General features: G+C 55.1%; 7 protein-coding genes across 7 annotated transcripts; 5 read left to right on the top strand and 2 right to left on the bottom strand.

Moving 5' to 3' along the window:
- Positions 1-533: 533 nt before the first annotated feature.
- GCG54_00011559 (Sterol 3-beta-glucosyltransferase UGT80B1) lies at positions 534-2,901 on the top strand (the record flags this gene model as incomplete). The annotated part of the gene is made up of 3 exons (XM_045411461.1): positions 534-1,153; positions 1,303-2,363; positions 2,414-2,901. 3 exons carry the CDS (start codon positions 534-536, stop codon positions 2,899-2,901), a joined length of 2,169 nt encoding a protein of 722 aa, XP_045268519.1.
- A 2,428-nt stretch (positions 2,902-5,329) lies between these two features.
- Positions 5,330-6,533, top strand: GCG54_00011558 (uncharacterized protein; the record flags this gene model as incomplete). The annotated part of the gene is made up of 2 exons (XM_045411460.1): positions 5,330-5,350; positions 5,409-6,533. 2 exons carry the CDS (start codon positions 5,330-5,332, stop codon positions 6,531-6,533), a joined length of 1,146 nt encoding a protein of 381 aa, XP_045268518.1.
- A 5,460-nt stretch (positions 6,534-11,993) lies between these two features.
- Positions 11,994-13,411, top strand: GCG54_00011557 (Methionyl-tRNA formyltransferase; the record flags this gene model as incomplete). Its single annotated transcript, XM_045411459.1, has 3 exons — positions 11,994-12,386; positions 12,438-12,553; positions 12,604-13,411. The coding sequence occupies 3 exons, from the start codon at positions 11,994-11,996 to the stop codon at positions 13,409-13,411; spliced, it is 1,317 nt and encodes a 438-aa protein (XP_045268517.1).
- Positions 13,412-14,406: 995 nt separating this feature from the next.
- On the top strand, positions 14,407-15,753 carry GCG54_00011556 (uncharacterized protein; the record flags this gene model as incomplete). The annotated part of the gene is made up of 1 exon (XM_045411458.1): positions 14,407-15,753. The coding sequence occupies one exon, from the start codon at positions 14,407-14,409 to the stop codon at positions 15,751-15,753; it is 1,347 nt and encodes a 448-aa protein (XP_045268516.1).
- A 959-nt stretch (positions 15,754-16,712) lies between these two features.
- On the bottom strand, positions 16,713-17,586 carry GCG54_00011555 (uncharacterized protein; the record flags this gene model as incomplete). The annotated part of the gene is made up of 2 exons (XM_045411457.1): positions 16,713-17,007; positions 17,063-17,586. 2 exons carry the CDS (start codon positions 17,584-17,586, stop codon positions 16,713-16,715), a joined length of 819 nt encoding a protein of 272 aa, XP_045268515.1.
- A 4,794-nt stretch (positions 17,587-22,380) lies between these two features.
- On the bottom strand, positions 22,381-24,849 carry GCG54_00011554 (putative respiratory burst oxidase-like protein I; the record flags this gene model as incomplete). The annotated part of the gene is made up of 1 exon (XM_045411456.1): positions 22,381-24,849. The coding sequence occupies one exon, from the start codon at positions 24,847-24,849 to the stop codon at positions 22,381-22,383; it is 2,469 nt and encodes an 822-aa protein (XP_045268514.1).
- Positions 24,850-26,750: 1,901 nt separating this feature from the next.
- GCG54_00011553 (Uric acid degradation bifunctional protein TTL) lies at positions 26,751-27,188 on the top strand (the record flags this gene model as incomplete). The annotated part of the gene is made up of 1 exon (XM_045411455.1): positions 26,751-27,188. One exon carries the CDS (start codon positions 26,751-26,753, stop codon positions 27,186-27,188), a length of 438 nt encoding a protein of 145 aa, XP_045268513.1.
- Between the last annotated feature and the right edge of the window lie 438 nt (positions 27,189-27,626).

Below are 27,626 nucleotides of genomic sequence, written 5' to 3'. Positions count from 1 at the left end.
ACCACGCTACCACGTATCTGTTTCCTCCCCGCGGCCCGTCTCCGCGATGGAACCCCGGAGCCGAAAATAAGACGTCCCCGTCTGCTCCGTTCCGAAAACGCATCCATCAGGACGTCGGCAGCCCCGCGGGCGGCCGCAGACCGTGATATGTCCCCCAGAGCAAGGCTCACGGATAATGTAATCAATTCCTATTTTGTCCTGGAGGAACACGCTATTGTCATTTTTCTTATCCTTGAAGGGTTCTTGATTGAATGGTCGTTTAGGCAGCCACATTTGGCGCGCTTGTCGGGGTGTGATTGGCCAGGGAGGCGGATTAGCGTCTCACGTAATGTGATGGGAAGAACAATGAGAATAGGGGGGAAGTCTAAATGGACTGAGATGATGGGAGAGATTTCGATGACTGAAGCGGATTGAGTGACGTCCATCCTTCTTTTCTCGTGTGTGCTGAGGTATTACGAAGTCGTGTCGATATCTAGGTTTTTCACCTCTCTCGTGTTGAAGTCGGAAGGTTTCGTCCAGCTACGGTTTACACCATGTCCGACAACACGACACCGCCACCGCCGCCGCTCCGCGTCAACGTGGCGATCCTGTTCATGGGATCCCGGGGGGACCTGCAGCCCTCGATCGCGATTGCTAGAGCACTGCAGCGGTCCGGTGGGCGGTACCGCGTGCGGGCGCGGATCGCGACGCACCCGCCGTACCGGGCGGCCGTGGAGGCGGCGGGGGTGGGGTTCTACAGCATCGGGGCACGGTGCGATATCAAGCGGATGATGGCGCGGCGGCTGCTCCCGCGGGAGGAGCTGAAGAGGGAGGTGCCGGAGATTAAGCGGGAGTTTGGGGAGATGGGGGCGCGGTGGTGGGGGGCTTGTGTTGATGACGGGTATGAGGGGTCTGGGGAAAGGAGAGATGATGGAGGAAGAGAGGTGGAAGAGGAAGAAGGGAGGGAGGCGGGAGGGTTCGTGGCTGATTTGGTTGTCTCGACGATGCAGGTTTTCGTGCAGACGTCGGCGGCGGCGAGGATGGGTGTGCCGTTGCACTTGTTTGGTATGAACCCGAGGATATACTCGAGGGAGGTACCGCATAGCCAGGCGGGGTGGGCGGTTGGGAAAGGGGGGCTTGTGAGGAGGGCGAGTTGGTGGGTGCAAGATTTGATGTAAGTCTTGATCCCTTTCATATTGTCGTTTTCATCTTTTTGGGGGTTTTGTGGAGGGGAGGAGAGTTGATATTGGGGTTGCGGTTCGCTATAAGAGATGGGGAAGGACTGGCATGACTGGGAATGATTCACTAACAGACACGGCAAAGGTTCCTCCAAGCCATGAAGGCCGTAATCAACACCACCCGCCGCGGCATGGGCCTCGAGGACTTCTCGCCCGCGTGGTGGCTCTCGCAGTTCAACCGCCTCCGCGTGCCGTGCACATATCTCTGGTCGCCGCTGCTGCTGCCCAAACCGTCCGACTGGGCCTCCAACATCTCCGTCGCGGGGTTCGCCTTCGAAGACGTCTCTGAAGGTGACTTTGTCCCGCCCCCTGATTTGGTCAAGTTTCTCGAGAAGGGCCCGCAGCCACCGGTGTATGTCGGCTTCGGGAGCATGACCTTCGCCAACGCGGCGGACGTGTTTGGCGTTGTGAGGGCCGTGGTGAGGGAGTTTGGGCTCCGGGCGGTTGTTTGTAGGGGGTGGAGCGGGGTTGTGATGGATGAGGGTGTGAGTGAGAAGCGGGAGAAGGAGGATGATGTGTTTGTGGTGGATGATGTACCGCACGCGTGGTTGTTTCCGCGGGTCAGGGCGGTGGTGTGCCATGGCGGCGCCGGGACAGTTGCGATGGCCCTGCGGTGCGGACGGCCGACGCTGGTGGTGCCTGTGGCCGGGGACCAGCCGTTTTGGGGCAGCCGGGTGGCGGAGGTCGGATGTGGGCCGGCGGTTGAGTTCGGGATTGCGGCGATGACGAAGGAAGGGTTGCGGGGGAAGCTTGGGGAGGTGCTGGAGGAGCGGTATGCGGTTGCGGCGGGGGAGTTTGGGAGGCGGGTGAGGGCGGAGAGGGATGGTGTCGAGGGGTTTAGGGAGGATCTGGAGAGGAGTTTGGCGGTGTATGAGGGCTTGCGGTGTGCGGTGCTGAGGGATAGGGTCGGTGTTTGGAGGGTTGGGGGCGTGTTGGTGAGTGCTGTTGCTGCGGAGGTGTTGATGAGGGAAGGGCGGATGAGGAGGGAGGAGTTGAAGGCGTTGGAGGCTGTGAGATGGGGGGATCTGGTTGCGCCTGGGGATCCGGTGAGTGGTTTTGTGATGGGGGTAAAGGGTGTCGGGAGAGGTGTGAAGAAGCATTCTCAGGAGAAGGCTTGGGCGTTTGTGGTGCTTCATATCCTCAGAGGTGAGTCTGTGATGCTCTGCTGTTGGGGTTTTGCTGACGGTCATGGGTAGCGCCGTTGATGATCCTGGCGGGGCTCACGTTTGGGATGTTTAATCTCGTCGACTTTGTTCTATGGGAGATGGCTTCCCCTATTGAGCCAAAGCTCTATGCTAGCAACCCCAGATTGTATAGCTACGGGCAGATGCTGGGTTTCTTGGTGGTTGCGCCGTGGAAGGAGTTGCAGAGCATTGCATATCAACCAGCAGAGCTGAAGAAAGGGGGGAGAGGGGTGGGGAGAGTCATTCTGGAGGCACCACTGGCCATTCTGAGAGTCTTGGTAGCACTTGTCAACATTCTCGTCGGGTTCATCGGTATCAGTTTGCGGATAGCGGATCTAGCATGTTCGAAAGCGATGGGCGAAAGGGATGACAGAGATGTTGTGGCTGAAGCCAGGTTAAGGCAGGGTAGGATCGAGGCCGAGGAACTCGCGATCGAGAGAACCGAGGAGGGCGGTGACTTGACAGTTGAAGTCCTCCAGGCGTGGGATGCAAAGTCATGAGACTAGCTCCTTATCTCACCCTCGATGCCCGAACCCAGGCACATCGTCCGATCGGTCACCTCCTCGTCTCGACTTTTGGTCACCTCACACATCCCGTTCGTCTAGATACACGCTGCAGGTTCCGGCTGTTGCACGACATGCAGTGAAGCACCCGGGAGGTGGGATATTCTCCGAAGGCGTGTGCGAAGGAAACGGCCGGCGGCAAGGGAAAACGCATGTCTCTGCTGTCGTGCGACGCATGCGGCCTGCCGCGGGTGTATTTGGCCACGTCAACATCCGAGGGTGCTGTGCAGTTCTGGTGAGGCTGTCGACGCGGGAAGTTTTCGGGTTCGGGGGCTTTCTTATTGCCATGTGGGCGTTTTTGTCTGTTTGTGTTGTGGGACGTGATCGGTGTAGGAGACCGGTGCGTCGATGAGGGGGATGCTTGGTTTGTTTGTCAGCGATGGGGTTTGAAAGACGTCGGATGTGGAGGTGAGGTTTATCGTGATGTAGTAATGTTTATGGTGTGATAGACGAATTGGACGTTGTAAATCCGCAACCAATTCGGGATCATCCCAACCTTCAAGCCAATGAGATGAAGTCGCCTTCGGAGGGGTTTAGAATGCAGTGAAGTAAGCTTGTGGTTCGTGATATGGCACTTACATGTCGAATGACCAATTACCATTGCAGAGCGCCTCTTCACCCTGAAAAGCTTGCAGCAATTAGCAGCGGCGTGGGCAACATGTGGAGCGCGAACAAAAGTACGGCCATATGAGAAGCTTAATCCGGAGTCCGTGAAGTTAAGAGATTATCACAATCCGGCTCTGTGGGAGTGATTATGGCTGCCATGAGTTTTGCATTGAAAATATCTATTGCATTTGGTTCTTGGATATCTGAGCTGAAACTGATAATATATGGGGTAGCACGCAGGGCTTCATGTTCTCTGTTTCATTCTTTACTTGATGCGATGGTGTTGAACTCGACCTTTCAAATCCCGTTCGCGGTGTCCGGTAGACTGGCAAGGGATATATAAGAAGGGTTGAGCCAGGGTTTACTTACTTGCATATACGCGGCATCAGATTCGAGATAGTCGCTGCCTAGTTTCTTCAGTCATCTCATGGCCCTGAGTATAAGAATGGGACATGCCATGTCTAGAGGAATGCTGTTCTTTCGCTCAGGACATGACAAGCCCGCCCCAAAGGACATATCTGAGACCTTATACACTGAATGATTCGGTGTTGAAAAGAAGGATGACTGAAAGTGATTCGTGCTGATTACAGCTGCGCGGTCTATGAGAACAGAGTAGATATGTTCAGTGACCATGGGGGCCACTTCCTTGCTTCGAATGAGGACAACTACGTACATGGTCACATTCCATCTGTCTTTGTAGCTTCAGCGCAGATTGAGAATGAAAAGCTGCTCACATATACCTCAGGCTAAACTATGAGTCAGTACTTGGGAATTAATGATGCTAGAAACCGGGTCTTTACTTCCGGTTTTGGCGACGTAACGTCCATCTTGGTTCCTTCAATGATTTCATCGACTGACCACGAGAATAGCTTCAAACTCATACTATCTCATACCATTCGCGGTCTAGAGTTATGAATAGTTATTTCAGGCACAAAATAATAAAAAAGGGTTGAGAATGATGTCTTGTTCATCGAAGATCTTCAACATGCAAGGACATTTGGACCATTACCTGAGTCCCATGCATCGGTAATCCATGTGAAAGCCTCCTGATAATAAAAATCCTCATCAAAAATCACTTAGATGAAGTCAGCGTGAAGATTTTGCTGTTTACAATGACCTACCATTTTGAAGCCAGGCACAAGACCTCCGGCAGCGAAAGCAATGCCCCTTGTCTTGGGCTGGCTGTGTTCTCGGTCTCAACTCTCAGTGGACATTTCGCGTCTGGTAAACGACTACCCCAGAGAGGTATTTCATTGCCGGACTTGGGATGACAGTTTCCGAAGTTCTCTTCCGTCGTCATACCCGTGGGACGAAGGCATGGCATGCCAGGCCAATTTCAAACCACCCAGGTGTGTTTCGACACATAAGCTCATTGCAGCATTGGGTTTCTCAAATTTCAAGAAGACCATAGCAAACATATATGATCCAAATGAATCACTCTATGCCTTTCCACTCTTGAAAGCTACCTACTGTTCGTCACGACATGGGGGGGCAGATATGCATCTATGAGGTACACCACCCCACTATGCATATTCGGCGTCCGCGCCATCGCATAACGCCTAACGCGACCCCAGCTTAACAACGCGCCTGCCCAGCAATCATCGACGTCAACTCCTCAAGCCACCCGCCATCATCATCGCAAGAACCGCTGACACCCCGATTCTGCATGCTCACCAAAAATTGGCCGAAATGAAAGCATTGCGCTGCATCGTCAACGCCTCACGACGACCACGCCGCGGCCCTTTTGGCTGACCTGACAATGACGCAACCACCACCATCAGTCCGTCTCCCATCCTGCGAGATTCTGCGTGTCTTCCGCTAACCTGGCGCTCTTGCAGACACCTACCCCTCGAAAGTTCCTCCTCACAAAGCGACCGCCTCTGTCACAGAAGACACCAGGTAGCGCGGGTCCCGCGTTCGCGAACAGCCAGCGCTTCCAAGCCACGCCCCGATTTGCCCCGCCATCAACGAACCGCCCTTCGACACAGCGGCCGCCCACTACACCTGGCTTTCCCGGTCCAATACGGCCACCGAGACATATCGATCCTATCCACGATGCGTTGGAAAGCTCGCCTCCAGAAGGGCCCGCCACGGTGACGCGACCGCGATCGACCTTTGCAGGCACGCAACGAGTGAAGGAGAGAATCCAGATCGAGTCGGACGACGAGAGCGACTTGCACGACGGAGAGATACCTGCACCGCGGGCTACGGGCTTCTCGGTTAATGACTCGATTGAAGCCGAGTCCGAAGCGAGTAGTGACGTCCAGAGCGACCTGGAGGAAAGGGTGCCCAAACGGAGGCGTATCTCTGTATCTTCAGTGCCCAGCTGGCACGATGATGCAGAAGATCATTTTGAAGCCAACCCGAAAGAAGATGATGAGGTTCATGAAGTTGCGCAAGAGGAAGAAGAGCTCCCAGACGCAAATGACCGCATGCTGGTTGACGCTGAGGACGTCCTGATGGACGAAGACCCTGGTCTACCTGAACCAAACGACGGAGAAACCGCCAAGACACAACCGAAGTTCCACCAGGCCCCGCGGTTCAAAATCGCAGAAACCGAAGGTCCGCGACAGGAAGGGTTGCCGGAAGCATTCTCACCGCAACGCCGAGGCCCGAAGTACATCGCCGGCGGACTCGCTGCTGAACTGCAGTCCTGGCTCGCAGAGGTTAAAGGCTGGGGCGGGGGTGACCGGCCCGCTGATCTGGTCATGAGTATTATCATTGACGAGATCTCGCCTGGAAATAGGATGTATATTGTCAAAGGGCGCAGGATTATCGACGATGGGGAGATGAGGGAGGAGATTGCGGCCAGGTTGATGCTGGCTGGGGAGGGGAGGCTCACCGGCCTGGGGCAGAAGGCGCCTGTGCTCGTTGGAAGTGTTGTTTCTATCTCGCAACCTGCTTGGGAGGTAGTGCTTGGAGAGACGAGGTGGCTTGTGGCATGCGATTGGGCCATATACTAAGCGCCTTTTAGCAGCTGGCAAATGCTTTCTGAAAAGTTGAATGGCAAGGCAGATCTCGGTCTCCTACTAAGGTCTGCATCCCTGGGTGATCGAAGTAAGAAGTCAGTATGTCTTCGCTTGGGTAGGATAGGTGACCTCCATTGCGGCGAATGTCCTTTTCGGACAGTGCGAAGATTTCTCTCTGTGGTTCGCACAGGCGGCATGCATCTGCAGCGACATGGGTAAGGCAAACATGATATACCGGTTTTGATAGGAGTTTGCATTCCCGGCGGCGTGTAGTCGCTACCCAATGAGCGGGTTGTCATAGGCGCTGCGCTCCATACTGTGCCCCGCGAGATCAGGCTGCGTTCCCCCCTCTTTCTCTCATTACCCGACTTCCCGAACAAAGCTCGCACCAAAGCCTCCAAACATACAAAGATCTCTAATAACCTCTCTGATGGATCGATCTTGCTGAGAACGCAAGCACGATGGACCCATTGTCAGTATTGGGGGTTATTGGCAGTGCGGTTGCAACAGGCAGAACTATCGCGACCATTCTCCAAGACTGTTGCGATGCACGAGACGACCTCATCACGGCAAAGAATCAGGTTACAGATCTCCAATGCGTTCTCGATCAACTGAGACCTACAGAAGATGGGGGTTCCCGTCCGAAAAAGCTCACGAAGGCCACGAAACGCTGCGGCAAAATCCTTTCCAAAATCGATGAACTCTTGGAAGAGTATAGGAACAAGAGACTACGATGGGCTTTTCGCGACAAAGCTAGGCTTGCGGAACTGCAACGAGATCTTGAGGCTTCCAAGTCGACATTGCTAATCTATATTAACAACAATACCAACGACAAGGCCGATCGGGTGTATGATCTCTTGGTTACCAACAATACCAACGACAAGGTCGATCGGATGTATGATCGCTTGGGCGACGTAGAAATGAAGCTTGATGCTCTGGCCAACTCCAACAACTCGAGAGGTCCGCCTCTGGCGCTTCCGCCATCACAAGGTACTCCGTCGAGTGAACCAACTCCGCTGCCTCTTCTACTTCAAGGCGTTCCCTTGATGGGGTTCCCTCCGTTACCACAAGCCTCAAGTGTGCCAGGCCATCTACCTCCGCCATCACAAGGAATTCCCTCAGCTTCTCAGCCGCAAGGGATTCCCTCGAGAGCACCAATTCCATCACAACAAGGCATTCCTTCAAGAGGAGCCATCCCATTACAACCGGGTATTCCTTCAACAGCACCAGTTCCATCGCGGCAAGGCATTCCTTCAAGAGCACCACTTCCATTGCCACAAGTTATTCCTTCAAGAGGACCACTTTCATTACAACAGGTAGTTCCTCCAAGGGGACCCATTCCACCACAGCAAGGCATTGCCTCGGCTCCACCACAGCAAGGCATTCCCCAAAGAGGACCGCCCCCGCCGCCACGGGTACCTCAGACAAACCCAAACCTACAATACGGCGTCCATCAAAACCCTTACAGTTCTACGACCACGCCTCTTTGGCCACAGCCGGCACAGCCGTCTCACGATAGAACAGCGTTCCATACAGCTCAGTGACCTACGTTTCCAGTCCCTAACTCTTTTCCCCTCAGCCAGAACGCTCCTCAACAAGGACCGGGCTCGTGGCCGGGAGCAGGTGTACAACGGCAGCAACAAGCCACTGGGCCTACGGGAACCCCACTGCTGTAGATTTCTCGTTTCAGCTTGACGCAAATGGGCTCGGCATCTCTGAACGCCCCAATACATGGGATTGACCGTTCACCAATGAAGCTCACTACGAGCGAAGTTTATAAGCTTCAAATCTTCCGAGTCCACAGTGTTATGTCAAGGAATTAACCGCATCCATCTCTGGAGCGGATAGATAAATGTGAGAAGAAGGCGAGGCTCGAAATTGTGCTGTGAAGGTGATATCACGCTTTCTCATCACGCGGTCCAATAAACGAGTGGAACCCTGGGAGATTCTGAACATCGTCCGGCCTTGGTGGTGTTTCGCTTCTCATTATGGGAATGGGGAAGCACGCTAAACTACTAGATCATGACAAAGGGGAGATGCGGCACGCTGGACGTGCGATCACGGATGTACGACTCATGGGATTTGGATGGGGCAATGATAACAAGACCTGCAAAAGGATGGACATGAGCTTGGTGGGAAGGACCTCGCGGTCAGTCTCTAGAATTCAAATCTGTCTGCAAGATTGATGGTGGGAGCACAAAAAGTGAACAGAGAATGTTAGTAGGCGTGACAGATAGGGTTATCGAACTTGCTTGCGCTGTTTTTCCCGATTTCTAATATTCAAGATACATAGTTACGTGACACTCGTCAATCTCAGCCTTGGTCTCATAGCGCATGGTGCTTGTAGAGGAAATAGGCCAGGAGGCGATAGCATCTCAGTGCAAGCAGCGTCCAGATGCAGGCTACCTAGAACGCCTATCAGGCATCTAACTTCTAGTTTATAAATAACGTGCCGCATGCTAGACCCTGCCTCTTGGAGTCCAAAACATCACTTCGTAAGTCTTTTTTATTGTCAACTATCCTGTAGGACTATTATTAGAACGATCTGCAATCGGTGTTTGAAGAACAAAAAAGGTGGGAACGGTGTTCTTTTGGCGGTGAAGAGGGCTTGGGGTCATCATGAAAAGCCCTCAGCTTACGCTGAAAGAGTTGACGATGATAAGAGGGGAAGTGGAATATCATTCGACGAAAGCACTATCTTCCATGATAAGTGAGACGCAACTTAGCATCTGCCTCCTGGGTTCGACTGCACAAAGTCTAGAGCTTTCATATTGGCAGTCAAGGCCACCTTTGACCCATCCAGCGCCTCCTGAGCTTGTGAGGTTGAAGTAACGCCTGGCGGATCATTACTCAACTGGGCTTATATGCTGCAAATTTTGAACGGCAAAGAGCAGAGCAATCCCCAGAGAGTGGGCTGGGGAGCGAAGCATATGTGCCATGCTCGCCTGCGCTCTTTTTGACCGTCCCTTGAGGCATTCGATCAAGGGTAGAGGCATTTGATCACAATTGCCGGGAGTTTTGGCTTTGAAAGACTGAAATAGGAGCAGCATAGCAAGCCTTGCACGCCTACGGAGGGCATACCATTCCTGTCACCCGTGGGCAAAAGGTTCGACCATTTTGCAGATTCTCGTGGGGTTCCATGCGCTAGAATGTCATATCAAGTCTGCTTTGGTAGGTCATCGACAGCAGGCTGCAGAACACAGCGCACGCATATCCATCCATATTCATCGCTCACCCATTCTCATTGGACAGCCATACACTTGCGGTACAGCCCCAAATATAGAGTCGTTACCCCTCCTCAATGGCCAGTCTGGTCTCTATTACGAGACTTTTCTTTGATATGCAAGATACGCTATCTGTTGCAGCGAGCTGCAGTGATTTCTTGCAGTCTTTCTCGACTACTAATCTCCATCTAGATCACCACCAGATTGCTGGTCCCTTCGTGCATGTACAGCCTGACTATCACAACACTTCACACGTTGGTAATCTTTCAGATGACCTCGGCTAAGCCACCGTTCAAGATCCAATCGGATCTATATCGCTGACCCGTTTTCTGCCGTAATTGATGCCCGATCGTCGAGACGCCTTCAGGCTCCAACCCCTCCGTCCACCCATCCCTTCTGTTCTGTCTCTCGCTACCATAGCGCTCGGCGATTCAGATCACTATCGTCGCGCTCCCAGATTCGAGAGCCCTCTTATGACAGATAATTAGAGGCGTTGAGCGCGCATTGTCCCTGTCGCCCGGGTTCCGCACAGGAACCAACGATGGCGGAATCCCTCTCTCCGAATGGGATCAGAAACCGCATCTACTCAACGCGCCAAATGATCAGGAACCTCTCCCCAAATCTTCGTGTCTCGAACGCCGATCGTGAAGCGACTCGTACGAAGCTGAAGCAGCTCGCCGAGCTTATCAAGCAATACGAATCTAAAGGAAGCAGGATCTTCTCGCTTTCTCCCTCTCTCGCTGGCGTCTCAGCAGCGACAGTCCACTGCGCTAACATCCTTGCACGTTTAGATACTTTTCTAACAAACTGCAAACGTGATAAGATCATCTGGAAGCCGGATGGAAAAGCTAGACTGGCGAAGTTGAAGGAGGAGCTCGACGAGTGCAAATTGGCCTGGAGTCACATCGTCAAGCAGGTTGGCAAGGTTAATAACCGTCTAAAGAAGCTCGACCGGGTGAAAGTCTCGACTGGGAAAAAGACCGGTGCGACAAGTGGAGGAAAACTGACTAGACGTTCTTCGTCGCAAATAGTCAAGAGGAACCCTAGCAACCCTGTTTCAAGGCCAGACCCAAATTTTCATTCGAGATCCGTTAACCATTGGGAAAGAGATTCTCTCATTCCTACCGGTGCTGCTCCAGTATTTCACTCAGAGTCTCCCGCGGTTCACATACACATTCACAACCCAACTTTCATCTATTCACCCTCCAACAAGTAAGCCCAGCACGCCGACGAAGCTCGCCACATATGTGCAAATCAAGGGGCAGCCGAGGCTTTTCAGTACACGAAGCGATCCAAGAAGTGTACATCGATTCTGTCAATGGTCGGGGCAGACACTCCTGCAAACGATACGGAGCCGCCAAACTTGTGTGCTACGGCGTTGGTGGCTACCTGATAGGATGTCAGGAACAGTTTCAACAACGACTTCTTTGACCGATGGGTTCATTTTCAATCACGACCATTTCGAAGCATCGTCATGATGGAAGTGAGAAAGGCGATGTTCCAAATCCGATGTTGCCGAATAACTTATATTCCAGTCAACGATTGGTCAGATTTGACCAGAGGGACACTAAATTGTACAGACAATGTCGGTATGCGTGATGGAGGGCAGCTCTAATGTACCTACACACAATGTTTTATTTTTGTTCTAGCTTTTTCTACACGGCGCACGGCATCTTTTAAGAGAACACCTCAGGACATGCTTGTATCCTGATACGATGAGGGACTCGGAGGCCTCGGCTTGTTTGAGTCGATCAAATCATGCTTAGGCATTCGATTCCGTAAAAGCATGTCTCATAATCGACTCCATTTCGTTGCGTCCAGAAGGTGGAAGTCCATTTCACACGTGATCTAGCATGAACTCGTTTTAAAGACAGTACCCAGAGGTGGATGGATCAAAACGTTAAAGACGCCAGCTACTGAAGATAAGTGGCTATAGACTTTCCTCGCCTTGCATGAACAGTGTGTACCGTTCTTTAAAATGACATCTTCCGTGGTCAAATCTCGTAGTACACTGATAGTTGCATATCAGTTGCTATGTCCATATATCCGAGCTCTGGGAATCGCTGTACCAGGATTAAACCATAAGCGACGTCCCACTAATTCAACAAGGTGACTTCAGTGTTCAGGCGCTGCACGCTTCCACCGGCATCAATCACAATCAAATCGTGCGTCGATCACATTTCCTCGAGGCGATGCCATCACTCAGACAGACGTTGGTTTTAAGATGACGATGTGGCTGGCTGTTCGCTCAGCCGCCATCGCCCAGGCCTCCGGCCTCCTCCGCCGACCGGCGTGCCGACATTACTCGGCCGTGGTAGCACCCAGGAAGTCGGACCCGCTCCGAATCCTGTTCTGCGGCTCCGATGAGTTTAGCTGCGCTGCATTGAATGCGCTGGCTGCGGAGAAGAAGCGCAATCCGGGGTTGATTGAGTCGCTGGATGTCGTGGTCAGGCCTGGCAAGTTGACTGGGCGTGGGATGAAGCAAATCCGTGAGGGTGAGCGTTTTCCTTCAGCGCGACAGGTTGAGCAGCTGGCGCTAACTATTCTCGAAGTGCCATTGAAATCCCTTGCCGAGCAACTCAGACTGCCAATTCATGTTAGAGACACATTCACTGGGTGGAAGGTATTGCGGTTCCAAACTTGACCAGCGATTTACCATCGCTAACAATGCCAGCCTCACAACGACATCAACCTCATCATCGCCGTCTCTTTCGGTCTCTTCGTTCCCCCAAGGCTACTTAACTCCGCCAAGTACGGAGGACTCAATATGCATCCATCAGCACTCCCAGAGTAAATACTGTCGCATCTTCCCCAACTCCACTGCCGCTGACGATCGCCAGTTTCCGAGGCCCGGCACCCCTCCACCACACTCTCCTCCAACGACGTACACATACCGGCGTCACCCTTCAGACTCTTCATCACAAGACTTTCGATCACGGTACCGTTCTATCCCAGACCCGGCCCCCAGGCATTCCCATCCCGAAGGACTGCACTTTGCAAGGCCTGCACGACATCCTCACCCCGATAGCCGCCAGCATGCTCGTAGACGGCCTTCAAAGAGGCTTGCATGTACCTCCCCTAAAGGACGTAGGCTGGAAGCCGACCGAAGAAGAGCAGGAGATGCTTTGCCATGCGCCGAAACTTGCCAAGCGTGATAGTCAGATCAACTGGTCTACGTGGAGCGCGGACGATATTGTACTTCGCCAGCGGGTCTTGGGCTCGCTGTGGTCCATGGCGTTGGCGGATCGCGAGCGCAAGAAGCCAATGAGGCTGATTCTCGAAAACGTGGAGAGTGTGAAACGACCCGCGGACGCCGAGAGATGGATCCAAACATACTTTGAGCGCCAAAAGTCCTGGTTTCAGCATAAACGGTTTGAGCTTGATGAGAAGGAAGCTATCGAAGAGAATCAAAAGTTGGGTATCAAGGTGATCGACTGGCTTTGGCACCCTAAGCATACTTCTGCAGAGGACATTATAAACGCTCAAGACACCAGGCTGGCTTACTTTGAAGAGAAGGACGGCAGCATCTTGATCCCGGTCCCAAAAGGAGGGTGCCTGAGGGTACCGACGATAAAGGTCGAAGGCTCAAGCAGCAAACCAGCAGCCAAGGCAATTTCCAGCAACTTTGGTTTCGTTGAGAAGGATTGAACCCTCGGACGGGTATGATAATTGCCGTGATTTTGAGCGCGTTTTTTGGTATCTAGGCTACGAGCTGGTCGGTATGGTTTCTGGTTGTTGACGGCCAGCGACAACTTGTAAGATGGCTCACAAAAATTAGTGTCAGCGATGAAGGGTCATGTACTGGTTACTTGTAGAAGTTCTTATTCGGTCATTGCTAGGAGTGGTTCCGATGGGTATCTGCTAAGACGACGCTCTCTGAGGACAGAGAAACCGAGAATAGAGGAGTCAATTCAATCATTGCTGAGCCGGGGGTGCGGCCATGCGGCCGAAGCCCGTGAGCTGAAGATCTGGACTCAGTCTAGGTGGTTATCAGTCCCTGCATGGATGCGCCAGCTAGAATGTTGCTCTCAGCAGAAGTGTTTTTGAAAGATTGCAAATCCAAACCCAGCTGCCAAGCAGTGTTATGACTGCCATACGCGAAGTCGTCGAACCACTGTGATGTTCCTTCCCAGTTGATTACCATCCATTGCCGGAACCTACCCACATCACCAGTAAATCGTACTATGTATCGAAATCTCACTTGCTCACTCAATTAACTTCAACTTGCTCAGTTCTGAACGACGCTCGGTAACTTGAGGAAGGCACCAAAGCTGACTTGTTCCAAGTGCCTTCCTTCCCAACTTGGCTTGCGTTGCTACTGAAAAAGGCAAGAACTTCCTCGACAGGTACGCTTTCCATAGCTCATCTCACTGCACGCAAATATTTTCGCAAGGTGACTTTTTAGAATCCCCGCAACTGCCGTTGTCTTCCTCGGTTTTCTTTCGTCAAAACCCACCTCACTTTCTCCCCTTCTAACCCAGATACCTTTACCCTCAAAATCAACTCTCAAACCTTGCTAGGTACCATTCACACAGATCCAAGGTACTACTCTACACAAGACCATCGGAGAAAGAATGCGACACAATCTTGGACCAGCCGAACGGGTATCCGCCGAAATCTTGAACTCTCGCCGATCAAGCTCCATGCCCCCCGACTACCTGAGAGCTTATGGTCGGTTCGTCGAAGCAATCAAGGTTGCCGTCAACGAATATAACCTGAGCTCGCGCGAGGCCCCTCTCAAGTTTGTTGGTCCAATTCTCACGCCTGACAACAAGATTGGCGAGGTCCGCATCGTCAGAGACACCGAGCAAGAGGAAGACGAGGACTCAGGGATCGGAATGGAGTCGGAGTCGCTTTCCCAAGACAGACTTGCTGCCATAATGAAGAGCGGACCCCCTTCTTTGTCTCCGATGAGGGAATTTCCACGATTGACAAGAACGAGATTTATCTCCTCGGCTGATGAGAATGAATCCGAGCCTATGGTGATTGACACCTCACCGGAAGGCATGTCCATGACACTGGCGCGTTCACAAGGCGAAATTTTGGACTCTTCTCCTCAACGCAACAGAAATCGGCAGCTACATGGCGTGGACAACTTCGACTGCGAACCCAGCCCTACGATCGCGGGATACTCGTTCACGGCGAGTAACCCCGAAATCCGTGGGGAGGCCGCCTTCAACCGATTTATTCGAGATCGACCGCAAGCTCCGACGCCGAATGCCTTTGTTCAGGCACAGCACGCTACTACAGTCGAAGCGGAAGTCATCAAGGAGGATTCGTTTATCGAAACCGAAGATGAAGTGAGACAGGATGCCATGACCCTGGACGTTGGTGAACCTCGCCAGGAAGACGACGAGAACGGAGGCAGTGCCACGCTTGACGCCTTTAGTGACGACGATGTTGACAAATTCCTCAGCGACCATTGCCAGGAAGACGAAGAGAACGGAGGCAGTGCCACCCTCGATGTGCTCAGCGACGGCGACGCTGACAACGTCCTCAGCGACCCCGATGTTGACAATCCGCAGAGCACCACCGAAAACGTTGGAAAGACGGTTGTTATGGTCATTGACAGCGACACCTCCAGCGATGATAGCGACGAGGACTCCGAGCACAGCATCTACAAGCCATCCATCCACAACTCTCCCTCCGAAAAGGGTTCCCTGCTTCGCTTCCGACGCTCGACGCCTCTCAGCCCAAGTTTTCCCGAAGACGGTGACGCCACTGAACAGCGACATAAAATGCCACGACCTCCTCGCGCATGCTCAATTGATAAACGCCCCGTTACGTCCCCATTTCGGAATCTGACCCGGCCGGGGCCTATCCGCCGATCCAGAGTATGGCGCCCTACGCTCTGGACGCCAATTGAGAGGTTCACTCCAAGCCAGCGAATGGAATTCGACGGGGCCCTGCGTCACTCGCTTGCTACTGCCACCCGCGGTACGACCGTCTGGAACGGCCTCTTCAACGGCTCTCGGGAGTGGGACGATTGAACCAACCCGCGTGCTTGAGCATGCCTCGAATGCCGAGAAGCCGACGACCAGATCACATTCATCAAAAGCAATCAATTCATATGAATTTTATGAGATTTAATCAATAGTAAGTTTTGGGCGGCGTCCCGAGGGAGATTTTATGCTTACGAAGTTGGCAGGTTCTTCTAAAGAGCCATGCCAGGTCACCCGCACCTCAACAAATTGCATCAACTTGGGGTTTATTCTTTGGAATTATCGAGGAAGAATATTTTGCGCTTGATTTCCTTTATTTTCTTTTCGACGGTTTGTGAGTATTTCTTTGCCACGCTGGCGTTTTCGGAACTAATTTTGGGGAAGGATTTTTTAGAATGCGCACTTCCCCTTAGCCACGAGGCACGATGCTTGCCGCCACGGACACATAATCCTACTTCATTCCCACAGACTTTTCCGGCCGTGCAAAGAATAGAGAACACGGACTCGGGAGGAATACAGGTGTCATTTTTCAGGGACTGACAGGGGCATTCGGAGTTATTGGACATTGGGCGAAGGAAGCCGAACATAGACATCAGGATCACAAACCAGGACTGGTAACGACTGTAACATTCCAATTTTTCTCTTTGCTCTACCAACACATTACTTCGAACCACTCATTACATATGAATATATCATAGCTTGGAGCCCTTTCAACGATGGACTGCCACCGTCAGGTCCACGTCGAGCCTTCCGAATGAGTGAGACACTAAAATGTATCCACCAACTAATTGACTTGCGGTTTTGTACAAGACGCGCGCGCATACACACCAACGTCGTCGTAGCGAACGGCGATCGGCCTCCCCCCGGTTTGTTGTTTACTCGAGACCGACGTCTTCGACTCACATCTCTGTATACAACCTCTCACCCACTACTAGATGAAAACCCCCGGCAAGTGAATGCGGGGGGGGAATCTTTGGGTTTGTGTGTCCTAGACCACCACCACCAGCTTACATCACCAAGCCGATGACAACGGAGACAACAGCGGCCAAGCTGAGGGCACCGACGGTACGGACGCCAGCGGCGCCGGAGTCGATGCCGTTGTTGCTCGTGGAGCCGCCCTTGTTGCCGTTGTTGCCGTTCTTCTGCTGCTGGCAAATGCCCATGAGGGTGGAGTTGTTCATCATCTCGTTGAGCTTGGCCTCCTTCTTGGCAGCCTTGGCCTTGAACTTCTCGATCTTGGTGGTGTTGCCCTTGAACTTGTCGTTGAGGGCGGTGTCGTTCTTGGAGAGAGCAACGAGCTTGCTGTTCGGGTTGTTAGTGCTGTTCATATAGTCTCGTTTTGCAGGAAATGACTTACTTGAGCTGCTTCATCTGCTTGCACTCGCCCTGGGTGGTCCTGGCGGAGCAGTACTGGAGGAGGGTGGTGTTCTTCTGCATGTCGGCGAGCTTGGTCATGCCCTGCTGGACCTTGGCCTTGATCTTGTCGGCCTTGGTCTGGTTGTTCTTGGTGATGGCGGCGAGGGCGGTGTCGTTGGCGACGAGCTTCTGCAGCTTGTCCATGCGCTTCATGAAGCCGCACTGTCCGTTCTCCTGCTGCACGGCGCGGACCTGGTCGCACGTCGCCATGAGGGTCGTGTTCTTCTTGGCCTCGTCGAGCTTGGGCTGGACCTCGGCGGCCTTTGCCTTGATCTTCTCGATCTTGGTGGCGTTGTTCTGGGTGATCTCGGCCAGGAGAGTGTCGTTGGCCGCGATCTGGACCAGCTTCTCGCCCTTGAGGAACCGCTTGCACTGCGCCTGGGTCGAGTTCTTGCCGCCGCCTTGGTGGTCCTTGGCGAGGGCCGTGGCGCCCAGAAGGGAGACGAGGAGGAGAGAGAGCTGCATGTTGGCGGCTGTGGTGGATGTTGTGGAGGAACGGAAGGGTGGAGATGTTTGGTTTTGTGAGGTTATATATATAAAAGGCGGGCCGGCCGCAGTAAAGAAAGACAGTTAGTGAGAATTGAAGAGATGATGAGATGACCGCAGGCCGCTGGACCAACAACAGAGGAGGGATGAGGGCAGACACGGCCAAGTCTTATACCAAAGGTTCATACCACACCCCACGCGGACCAGACCACCCACACCGGGTCTCAACCGTCCGTCGAATTCATCCCATCTCCATGTAAGTGCGTGTGCGCGTGAGTGTGAGCGTGTCGAAGTGTGAGTGTACCCCCTCCTCTCTCTCAGAACGGCACTCGCACGAAACCGACATACCAAACGCACCTTGAGCAAGCCCCCCTCCCCCTCCCTCCCCAGAAGGACGTCGCCCCCGTCCAACGAATCGCCCTTCAGATGGCATGTCTCAACCCCCTCCTCCGCTACGCGGTGCCTGGCCGACTGTGCCCACCCACACACGCTGCAACCGTAGTTCGGTTTATCGGTGCGCGAACTCGCCTCTCCGGTTCTTTCTGTCTTTCTCGCTGTGCCTTCTATGTTCAGCGGTTCGGCGGGCCATGCACCACCAATTAACACCCATGGGCTACATTAACAGTGGCAGAATGCAAACCCAAAATGGGTGCTTGTTCGCTCACATTGCTTGCGCGCGGCTCACCGAACCTGGGTGAACCCTCGAAGCCTTTTCTTTGCTAATATCGGACATCGGGACCTAAGCGGCGCGTTGTTCTCTCTCTCTCTCGCTCTCTTCTGTCCAACGTCGAAATGGTACATTCGCGCGGCAGACAGCTGCCGTTCGAACCAGGTCCAGATCATGTGTAACAGACGATCCGCCCCCCGTTCGTAACCAATTTTTGACATTGACACTTTTCTGAAGTTCGACACACGCTATCACCGAGGGCCTGACGTGGCCTTGGCGGGAAGTGGGCGGTAATTGTGACTTTTGGGCGGCGCCAGTGGTTGAGAGAGAAACACATCACGGACATTTTCTCCTGTTGTTTTTCCAAACGGGACCAGCCCCCCGGCCTGCGCTGCTGACGACGGTTGCAGCAGAGATGGGAAAAATCCCACGGCAAATGGGCGCCTTCGCGGCAACGACATGCCGCACGACGAATTACGACTCTGGTCTGTACGGGACCATGCAAAAGAAAACGCGCCCCCAGTACCCACGATTCCAATCTGTCTCTACTGCACCGTACCCGCTAGCGCGTTGCTTCAGATGCGGCTCAAACGGCATGTTTTGGCACTCTTTCTCCTCCACTCTTTTACTGAGGTGCACTAAGGCTAAACCCCCTACACCCCTGCCGCCTCCAACGTCAATCCCAGCACCCACGCATTGTCCGTTTCAGCTACCCCCCAGCCCGGACGCGACGAAACACTGCTGATCGATCGACGGTACAGCTTAGCTTAGCCCAACACACACACACACTTTCTCTGCGCCTGGAGACGGATAATGCCTGGGATCTCTGCCAGCCTTCTTCTGTTCTCCGTCTCGACCTGGCCGTCCTCGCCCAATGGTATTGTGAGTTGCCATTGCTGGCGACGGTCCCTCGAGGCCTCGAGGCCAATCGTTTTCGCAGCAACTGTACCCAAAAATGGCACTTACAGCGGAGATTCGGGCCCCCTCCCCCCTTCCGTTGGCCCCCATACAATAAACCTTGTCAACGCAAGGGGGGAGAAGAAGGTGATCTCGACTGCTCTTAATACAATCTCTGGTAGGAGAATGGCAATCATGTGTGCCAAGATTTGATGAGAGGCGGGGCCTGCGATGTAACCGCAGCAGTCGAGCATAGCAGATCCAAACGCACATCCCTTTGCGCCCTTTTGGTCCCTTGTGGTTCACCGTTCAGCAAAGTCACTCTTCTTTTCCCGCGGTTGTTCCGAGGTAAAAGTAGTCTCGACACACTCGCCGGTTCGCTACCGCTTCTCTTACACGTGTATACGTAGCCTGCCCAGATACACAATTCAAGCTTCAAGGCGGCGCTAGCGCTTGTTTAGCTGCCGTCCTTGCCTAGCCTGCACCTGGGGAAAAAGAATGGCTGCCGTGTTACCCTACAGCAAGTGACAGGAACCTATCCCTCTGCGAGATCTGCCCCCCTCCCCCGAGGTGGCTAGTCTAGTGGGAGATCCGCATGTGAGGCCTTGGCGATTTGCGGCTCAATGCATCCGTGTCTTGGTCAAGTCTGGAGTTGAACGAGTGCGTCTGGCGACATGCGACTACGGGAGGAATCATCTTCTCAAGTACAGTGGCGTTCAGCAACGGACAAAGTGGTATGGCGTTGTTACGGCGATGCAGGAAAGTCAAAAAGAATAAAAAGGGGTCTTGGCCGAAAGATGCGCCAAAACGGCGTCTTCTGCCGTCTCGCATTCGTCTGCTTTCGCGGTGTACCGTCCGTGATCCTCACCCGCGGCCGAAGGTGAGCCGAAAAGGTGAAGAGAAAGGGAACGAACAGGCAAGAAACGGTGCCCAACCGCTCCCTCGTGTCGTGTCCGTCCAGCCAGTCGCCTCTCCATCCGCAGAGCCGTCGTCATCTCGTCGTCGGACCATACCGCGATTGGAGGGGGGAGCAGGACCAGGCTTGTTCGATCTCCTCTCGTCTCTTGCACCTCGAGGTCCAACAGTCCTTGCTCGTTGGGCCCGTTGTCGTCCGGAAAACTCTGTCTGTTTGCTTGTGTCATCCCCTCTTTCCGATGCCATACGTCGTCTCCCTTCGAGGTGTCATGCTTGTCTGCGAATACCGGCTTTCGCTTCCGCTTCGGCCAAATATTTTGTCTGACTGGCAGCTGTTGCAGCTAGCAAAGACGATCAAGTAGATTCCCGTAGCCGCTGCAAGATGCATTGCTGCTGCTGCTGCTGCTGCATCTGAGCGCGCATACGTACCCTTACGACGAGACATCACATCCCGTAGGCATATCGGCGGTAAAGCCAAGAATGGCCAGATTTTCCCCCCTTCTGTGTATCTTCCCAGACATGTCCTGCAGATACTGATGCCCGTGATCGACGTCCCCGCAGCGTTTCCTCTTGGCCTGCCCCCAGGTTCCAGGATCCCTCTCTTTTTTTAGGGTCACTCTAGGAGAGAAAATATCGCACTAACTCCGCTAGCGAGCTAGCGAGCCAACGAACAACCGCCAAACGGCAATATTTGGCGACGGCAGCGACATGCAGCGACAGGGCCCCCCTAGACGGTGTCCGGGGGGACAGACGTCGAGAGGTCGAACGACCAGTCAGGCCGCCCCTTGGCATCCATTACTAACGATACTCTTCGAGACGACCTTGCACATGGTGTCGCCTCAAAAATGACAAGCTTCGACACACAACATTTGTGGCCCCCCCGACCCCGGGCAGAGTTGTAAGGCGATACCAAGACAAGACGTGTGTCAAGTGGGTAGCGAAGGTCAGTTGAGGCGAGTCGCGGGCGGCGCTACCCTACCCTCGCTGCTTGGCCCTGCACAGAATGCTTCTGTCTGTCTGTCTGCCTGCTAGGCCCAGGACCCTTGTTCAGCCCGCCGGAGAATTTCAGGAACATTTCATTTTGGCACAGTGAGAGCGAGGTTTCTCAGCTAGTCGTTGATCTTTGCGCCGCCGCACATGCACATATTGCACACACTCTACATGAATACTCCTTGCACAGAAATAACTTGTAACGACGACAGGTTGATTAAACGCTTGCGTACGACAGAGAGAATGCCATCCCTCTTTCCAAAACTGCCATGAATTCGGAAAAATTAACAGCCAGGGCACATAAGCAAGGCCAGCCTCCGGCAGGCCCCGAACGCGGCAGGCCCAAGCAGAAACGCTTGTCAATCAACTGCGTCAGGGTTCATGGGGGTTTTACAATGCCATTGAGCCCGCGTCGAAAAAGTCTGAATGACAAGAGACAGAACCGAAAAGAAGAGAAGTTGCGTACGCCAGAACAGGACTTACGTAGGCAAAGAAAGAGCAAAGAGACTGACTGGTACCACCTCTTGGCTTGTCCCTGTCTGCATTTTCTCCGCGTCGGTTTTGGCCCACTCCAAACTCTCAATAGGGAAGGGAAGGGAAGCCATCCGCAACTCGCCATACCCCTCCCACTTGCCTCTTTTTTCACTTTCCTCTAGCCAACAGTTCGCATTGCGAGAGTTCCGACGGCCGAAGAATGGCTGGGCTGGGGTCCTGGGAGTTTCTTCCGTCCTCCCTCTCTCTTTTTTTGACGCAGGATAGCGTGGAATTCTAATTTCATACCTTATCTGGCTGCTCCGTTCTGGATAGATTTCACGTTGAAAAAGGAACACACTGCATAATGCGTATTCATCCACGTCACCCAGCCAGCCGCTCGGGTCGGAGCATAACGCCGAACCTAATGATGGTGTAGGGAATGGCCATGATGGGGAGGGCATTTCTGCTTTTCGGGAGGCGGTCCCGAACGTGGTTGTCATGCTCACTTTGTCTTTTTGCTTTTGCCTGTCTGTCGTCTTGCGGTCCGTCTGGCTAAGGTAGGTTCCGACGTTCGTTGCCTTGGGTTTCCAGACCCCATCGTCTCTCTCATGATACCTTCACCGTGCTTCTGGTAGTTCGCCTCTGCGTGTGCCATGGTTCATTAGCGCCTGTCGACGTGGACTGCCATCTCGCCAGACGCCAGACGCTTGAGTTATAGACTACCTGGTATCGCTCGTATCGTCGTCGTAATCGAAGCCATCATCGTCTTTCTTTCCCCGTCCCTCTCGGAAATGCCCATCCTTCGCAAAAGCCAATCTCCCGATTCCTCCTCACCCAAAGACCTCAATCATGAAGTGGTACTCAATCTTGCTCCCGTCGTGCCGCCCCCGCACCGTGAGCTGCCGGCACTTGTCCGCCAGGATCTCCCCGACAACCGGCGCTCCGCAGTAGAACACACCGACCTTCATCTCTTCGTCCTCCTCCTCGGCGTCGTCGTAGGCGTCTTCTGCCTCATCTGCGACGGCCCTTCTTCCCACGCGGCTGCTCGCCCCATCCATACCCCCCCGATCCCTATCCATATGCCCGCCATCCCTCCCATTGGCTACAGCGCCGTCGCCTGCAACACCACCGACGCCGACGTCGTCGTCTGCCCTTTGCCCGTCCACAGTGCCATCCACGCTGCTATTTTTCTCTCCGACGTCCGTTCCCGCGTTTGACCCGTCGCCAAGCCCGCCACCACCCTCGCAGGCATTTCCGCCGCCGCCCTCCCTGCCGCCCTTCCTCGGCCGCCTGCGCGCCGCCCGGAATTGCCGCATCTCCTCGTAGTGCCTATCCAGCACCGCATCAAAGTCCGGCCGCCCAAACCGCGTCGCGTTCAGCAGGCCCGTCAGCGGCGACCGCGGGTGCTCCTCGGTGCGGTGCATCTCGAGCAGCCAGCGGTACACGTGCGTGACGATGTCGCGCCGCTTCTGCGTCACGTGCGTCGCGATGCGGATGTCGAGGTGCTGCGCGGCGCCCTCGTGCGCGCGGTGCCACGCCTGGCTGCGCGAGACGGCGTTGAGCAGGTCCGCGATCCAGAGCAGGTAGTTCCTGTCGCGCACCGTCCAGTGGAAGTCCACGCGGCGGTAGTCCGGGGCGAAGGAGTGCGATCCCGAGGGCGGCGGTGGCTTTGCGAGGTTGTTGGGGACTTGCTTCTCGTCGTGGACGGGCGCGGTCACGGTCGTCTCGGAGTCGTGGCGGTGTTGATGGTTGTGATGCTGGCCGGCGGCGTGCGTTGGACCCCCGTGCTCATCGTCGTCGCGGGCTTGTAAGTCGGCCAGGATGCCGGAGAAGGGCGTGACGCCGATGCCTGAGCCCACGATGATGGTATGCCTAAAGTCGTAGAACCTCTGCGCCGGCGCGCCAAAGGGGCCATTGATCCCGACCTCGATGCGCGCCTCCCCCGTCTCGCCGCCCAGCTCCCGCAGCCTCTTCGTCCAGTTGCCGTCCGTCTTGATATGTAGCTGGAACTCCCTCCCCTTGCAGATGGAGACGGTGAACGGGTGCCACTGGAAGGCGCTGATCGCGGGCACCTGCAGGAAGACGTACTGTCCCGCCTGGTACCTCCAGATCCGCTCGCTCGGGATCGTAGCCGTGATCTCGACCGTCTCGCCGTCTAGGACCTTGAGCGCCGCCGGAATACGATGGAACCCCGTGCCGACGCGCACCAGGCGCTCCGTGAGGATGAGCAGCGTCGGGAAGGCGAGGAAGTAGCCGAACATGGGCCACTGCAGTAGCCCCGCCGTGCCGTGCGCCATCATCAGCCCGATGATGGGATACATCAGCAGGTGCGAGAGCTGGAAGAGCTCGTAGTTCCAGCGGCGCACCGGCGGCAGGCTGCACAGCGCGAGGACGTAGAACAGCCCCAGCGCGGTGATGCCCGTGAAGCCCGGCAGCGAGCGAACGTACTCGACGTACGGCCGGGGCACCATATCCGGTCCCAGCACCGCCGCGACGCCGTCCTGGTTGCCCGGCCGGCTGCCGTGGTAGAACGAGCCCGTCAGGTGGCCAATCGCGTGCAGCGTCGCCAGCGTGAGCGCGACGATGGAAATCTTGACGTGGAACGCCTGGCCGAGGTCCCAGTTCACGAAGCGCGAGACGCGGTACGAGCGGCGCAGGAAGGTCGAGAAGTAGCGCGACATGCTGAGGATGAGGAAGAAGAAGGTCGGGTACAGCATGCCGGCGCACGTCTTGGCGAGGACGACGCCCCAGCCGAAGGCGGCGCGGTACGCCGGCGTGGTGGCGTACTTGACGCACTGCCAGACGCCGAAGGCGAGCATGAGGCCGGCGACGAGGGCGAGGAAGGCGACCTCGGGCCCGTGGACGGCCCAGTAGGCGCGGAAGCGGCGCCAAGGGCGCAGGCGGCGGACGTAGTGGCGTTCATCGTCCTCGGCGGCCTTGTCCTGGCTCAGGGAGGGGACCTTCCACTCGCGGACGCGGGCGGCGAAGTCGGCGCGGGGGATGCGGATTTTGCGGGGGTCTTCGGACTCGCCGGGGGAGGAGATGCCCATGATGGATCGGAGAAAGTCATGGCGGACGCGGTCGTCGGCGGAGTCGTGGGACTTTTTGATGACGTGGTGGGGTTTGAGCTGGGAGGAGGGCGTGAGCTCGTCGTGGGCGGCGTCGAGCTTCGCCTCGACCTCGGCGTAGTCGATGTAGCCGTCGTCGTTGTGGTCGAGGTCGTCGAGGAAGGAGTTGATCTCGTCTTCGGTAAGGTACTGTACTCCCTCGGCGGGGTCTGTGACGGGGTGCTCTGCCATCGATGGTTCTCAGAGGCGGACTGAGAGGTTCTCAGAGACGATATGGCGAGCGGGAGGGCTCTTCCTCCAAAGGAAGGACGGGACGAGGGATACCATGGTGTTTTGTATTCTGGTGCTCCAAAGAATGGTGGACAGCTCATCAGACGCGATGCGCTTGGCCTTCTGGGCGGTGATTTCCCGTCTCCTTCATGTGCTGCGACCGTGGTGTTTTGCTACGGGCTGGAACCGCGTCGCAGTACGTCAGCCAGGGGAGCCAAGAGTCTTGGTGTTTTGGCGTGGACTGCGTCTAGGCACTTCAGGCCACTTTCCAAAGGTGAGATCATCGTTCCGCATCGCGCCTCTTGGAGCCTCTTGGGAGCGTCTCCAAGCTGTCAATGGCACCGCTCTCGCAGAATCCAGACCTATGATGGCTTCGCGCCGCGTACACGCCGGCACCAACCTTGTTTTTTCCCTTGTACCGATTATCGCACGACTGTTGTACCTCACTGCTCGTTCAAAAATGCCATGCCAAACCGCCCGTCTTGGCTTTTCTTGGTGTTCGTCCGTCCAGTTTTTTCTCTCCCCTGAGATTCGATTGGTATGGCTGTTCTTGTCATACTGGCGTGCTGTGATTGGCTTGATAAGAAGGTTTAGAGCGATCCAATTAAGCGGTGCAGCGCACGGGCCACAATGACGCAGTCTTTGCTGACCTCTCTCCGCGGCGTGGCTGGCTGTAGATGTGCAGTGCGGTGCAGGTGTTTGGTGACAGAGGCCCAGCACGCCGGGGCCTCCCGTTCAGGGTCCGGCATGTGCCGGTCGTCCTTGACCACCTCTCAAGCGTAAAATCCCCGTTCAAGAAATGCTATCAAACACGGAAAACTCATGGTATTCGAAGAGAATTGCAAAAACTACCTGGTAGTTCTTAGGACAATGGTTCTGGTCGCGTTCTAGAAGACGTAGGACTCGCCGCAAGCTGACCTGCCTAGTCCTACAACCAAGCCCCTCGCCTTGACGACACCCAAAATCCTCACGCCCATCTCCCGCCCCCGATCCTCCAGCACACGCAATGTTCTATTTTCGACTCGCATCCCGACCGTCCCACGTGTCTCCTAGCCCAATGGGAAATCTGACATTTCTCGCTAGAGCTGACAATCTCTTACGTGGAGAAGACTCATGGTCGCTCAGCGGTGAATACACGCAGCGTGGCTAAGCGCTGCACGCTGCCTCTTTCTCAGCACCTATCTGCACCACACTGGGTGACTGGTCAGCGTTAAACGAAGGGGATATTCATGAGAGACAGATCCCCAACCTTCCACACACCATAGGTCGTAGAACTGCCTCTGCGCAGAGTCCTACGACGCTGCAGCCTAGGACGATTAGGTAAAACCACACTTGAGCGAGCACCTCAGCCCAGGGATCTGCTCCGCACCGCGACCCGGCGCCCTGCGACGCTGTGCACCGCGATTATCGGGTGCCCCGCCGTCGCCCGCCCCCATTTGATGTAACCACCGCCGTGGGCCATAAGAAGGTCTACAATTCCATGAAAACGCAATCGCTCGCTCGACTGTTTGACATCTTGGAAATCCCGGTGGTTTGATTGTCGTCGCCTGTTGCTTCACGTCGCAGCATCCGCACTCCAGGCAAACATACACCTGGCCACCGACGCTGACCGACCCCACTTCGCCAGCCAAAGACCCAAACGGAACCCCGCCAAGCCCCCTCCCCGGCCGCCGCAGCTTCACACCGCACCACCACCGCGCCTCTTACCCCGCTATCAGCCGGCCCAGGCAGAGAGCCTCACTGACGCCTAACCACGAACGCCTTACCTTCAGCCGTCCTCGCCATCACCACATCCCCCCTCCCCCCCAAAACCTCACCTCACAATTCAACCCTCCTCACATTCCCATCCCAAACCCCCAAAGATGGCCTCCCCAACAAAAGACCGCATAACCTGCCACGTCCTCGACACCTCAACCGGCACCCCCGCCCGCGGCGTCCGCGTGCAACTCTCCACAACCACCACCGCCTCCTCCTCGCCCGCCCCCGCGCCAGGCCAGCCCGCCCTCCCCAAGACCTTCGAGTCCCTCACCGACGACGACGGCCGCATCAAGGCCTGGCTGCCGTACTCCTCCTCCTCCACCGCCGGCGAGGTCCCCGTGTACACCCTCGAGGACGTGCTGGGCGAGATCAAGGGCCCCTCGCGCTGGGAGCTGCGCTTCGACACGGCGGCGTACTTTGGCGGCGACGACAAGACCTTCTTCCCCGAGGCTGTTGTGGTTTTCACCGTGCAGGAGGGCCAGCATTACCATGTCCCGCTGCTGGTGAGCCCGTATAGCTATACGACGTACCGCGGCAGCTAAGCGCGGGCTGCATGGATGTGAAGGGGACTGGGTTAGTCAGGTACGCGTGTGGCTTTTTGACAGTCAGGCATTCACATGCGTGTAGCAACGGGGAACAAAATATGATATCCAATGGTGCAAAAACCTTGCAACTCAGTGATGTGATTACTAAAAATCTGCTGGTTAACGATAGTGTCTTCATCGTCCCATCCTAGGTTGTCCCTCCTTGCGAGGGGATCTGTGTCTCCCTGCCAGCAGGGCGGGCTTCGACAATGACAAAAGAAAGAAGAAGTCGAGGGGAAGATATTCCCCGTGTTCCATTTTGAAGTAGCCCGCCCGTTGTTGTGTACGCCTGAATCCCATGTTCCCAACCCCACCGATAAACCCATCCCGATTCCCATGAATAAATAAAACTCCACGCTTGCGCTGGTAATGTCTGTTTTTACAAATTTACGGCCG

This window comes from Colletotrichum gloeosporioides (genome assembly GCF_011800055.1).
Source record: "Colletotrichum gloeosporioides strain Lc1 chromosome Unknown consensus_17, whole genome shotgun sequence".
Lineage (NCBI taxonomy): Eukaryota > Fungi > Ascomycota > Sordariomycetes > Glomerellales > Glomerellaceae > Colletotrichum > Colletotrichum gloeosporioides.
The sequence above is the reverse complement of the archived record's forward strand: the minus strand, read 5'-3'. Positions and strand labels throughout refer to the sequence as shown.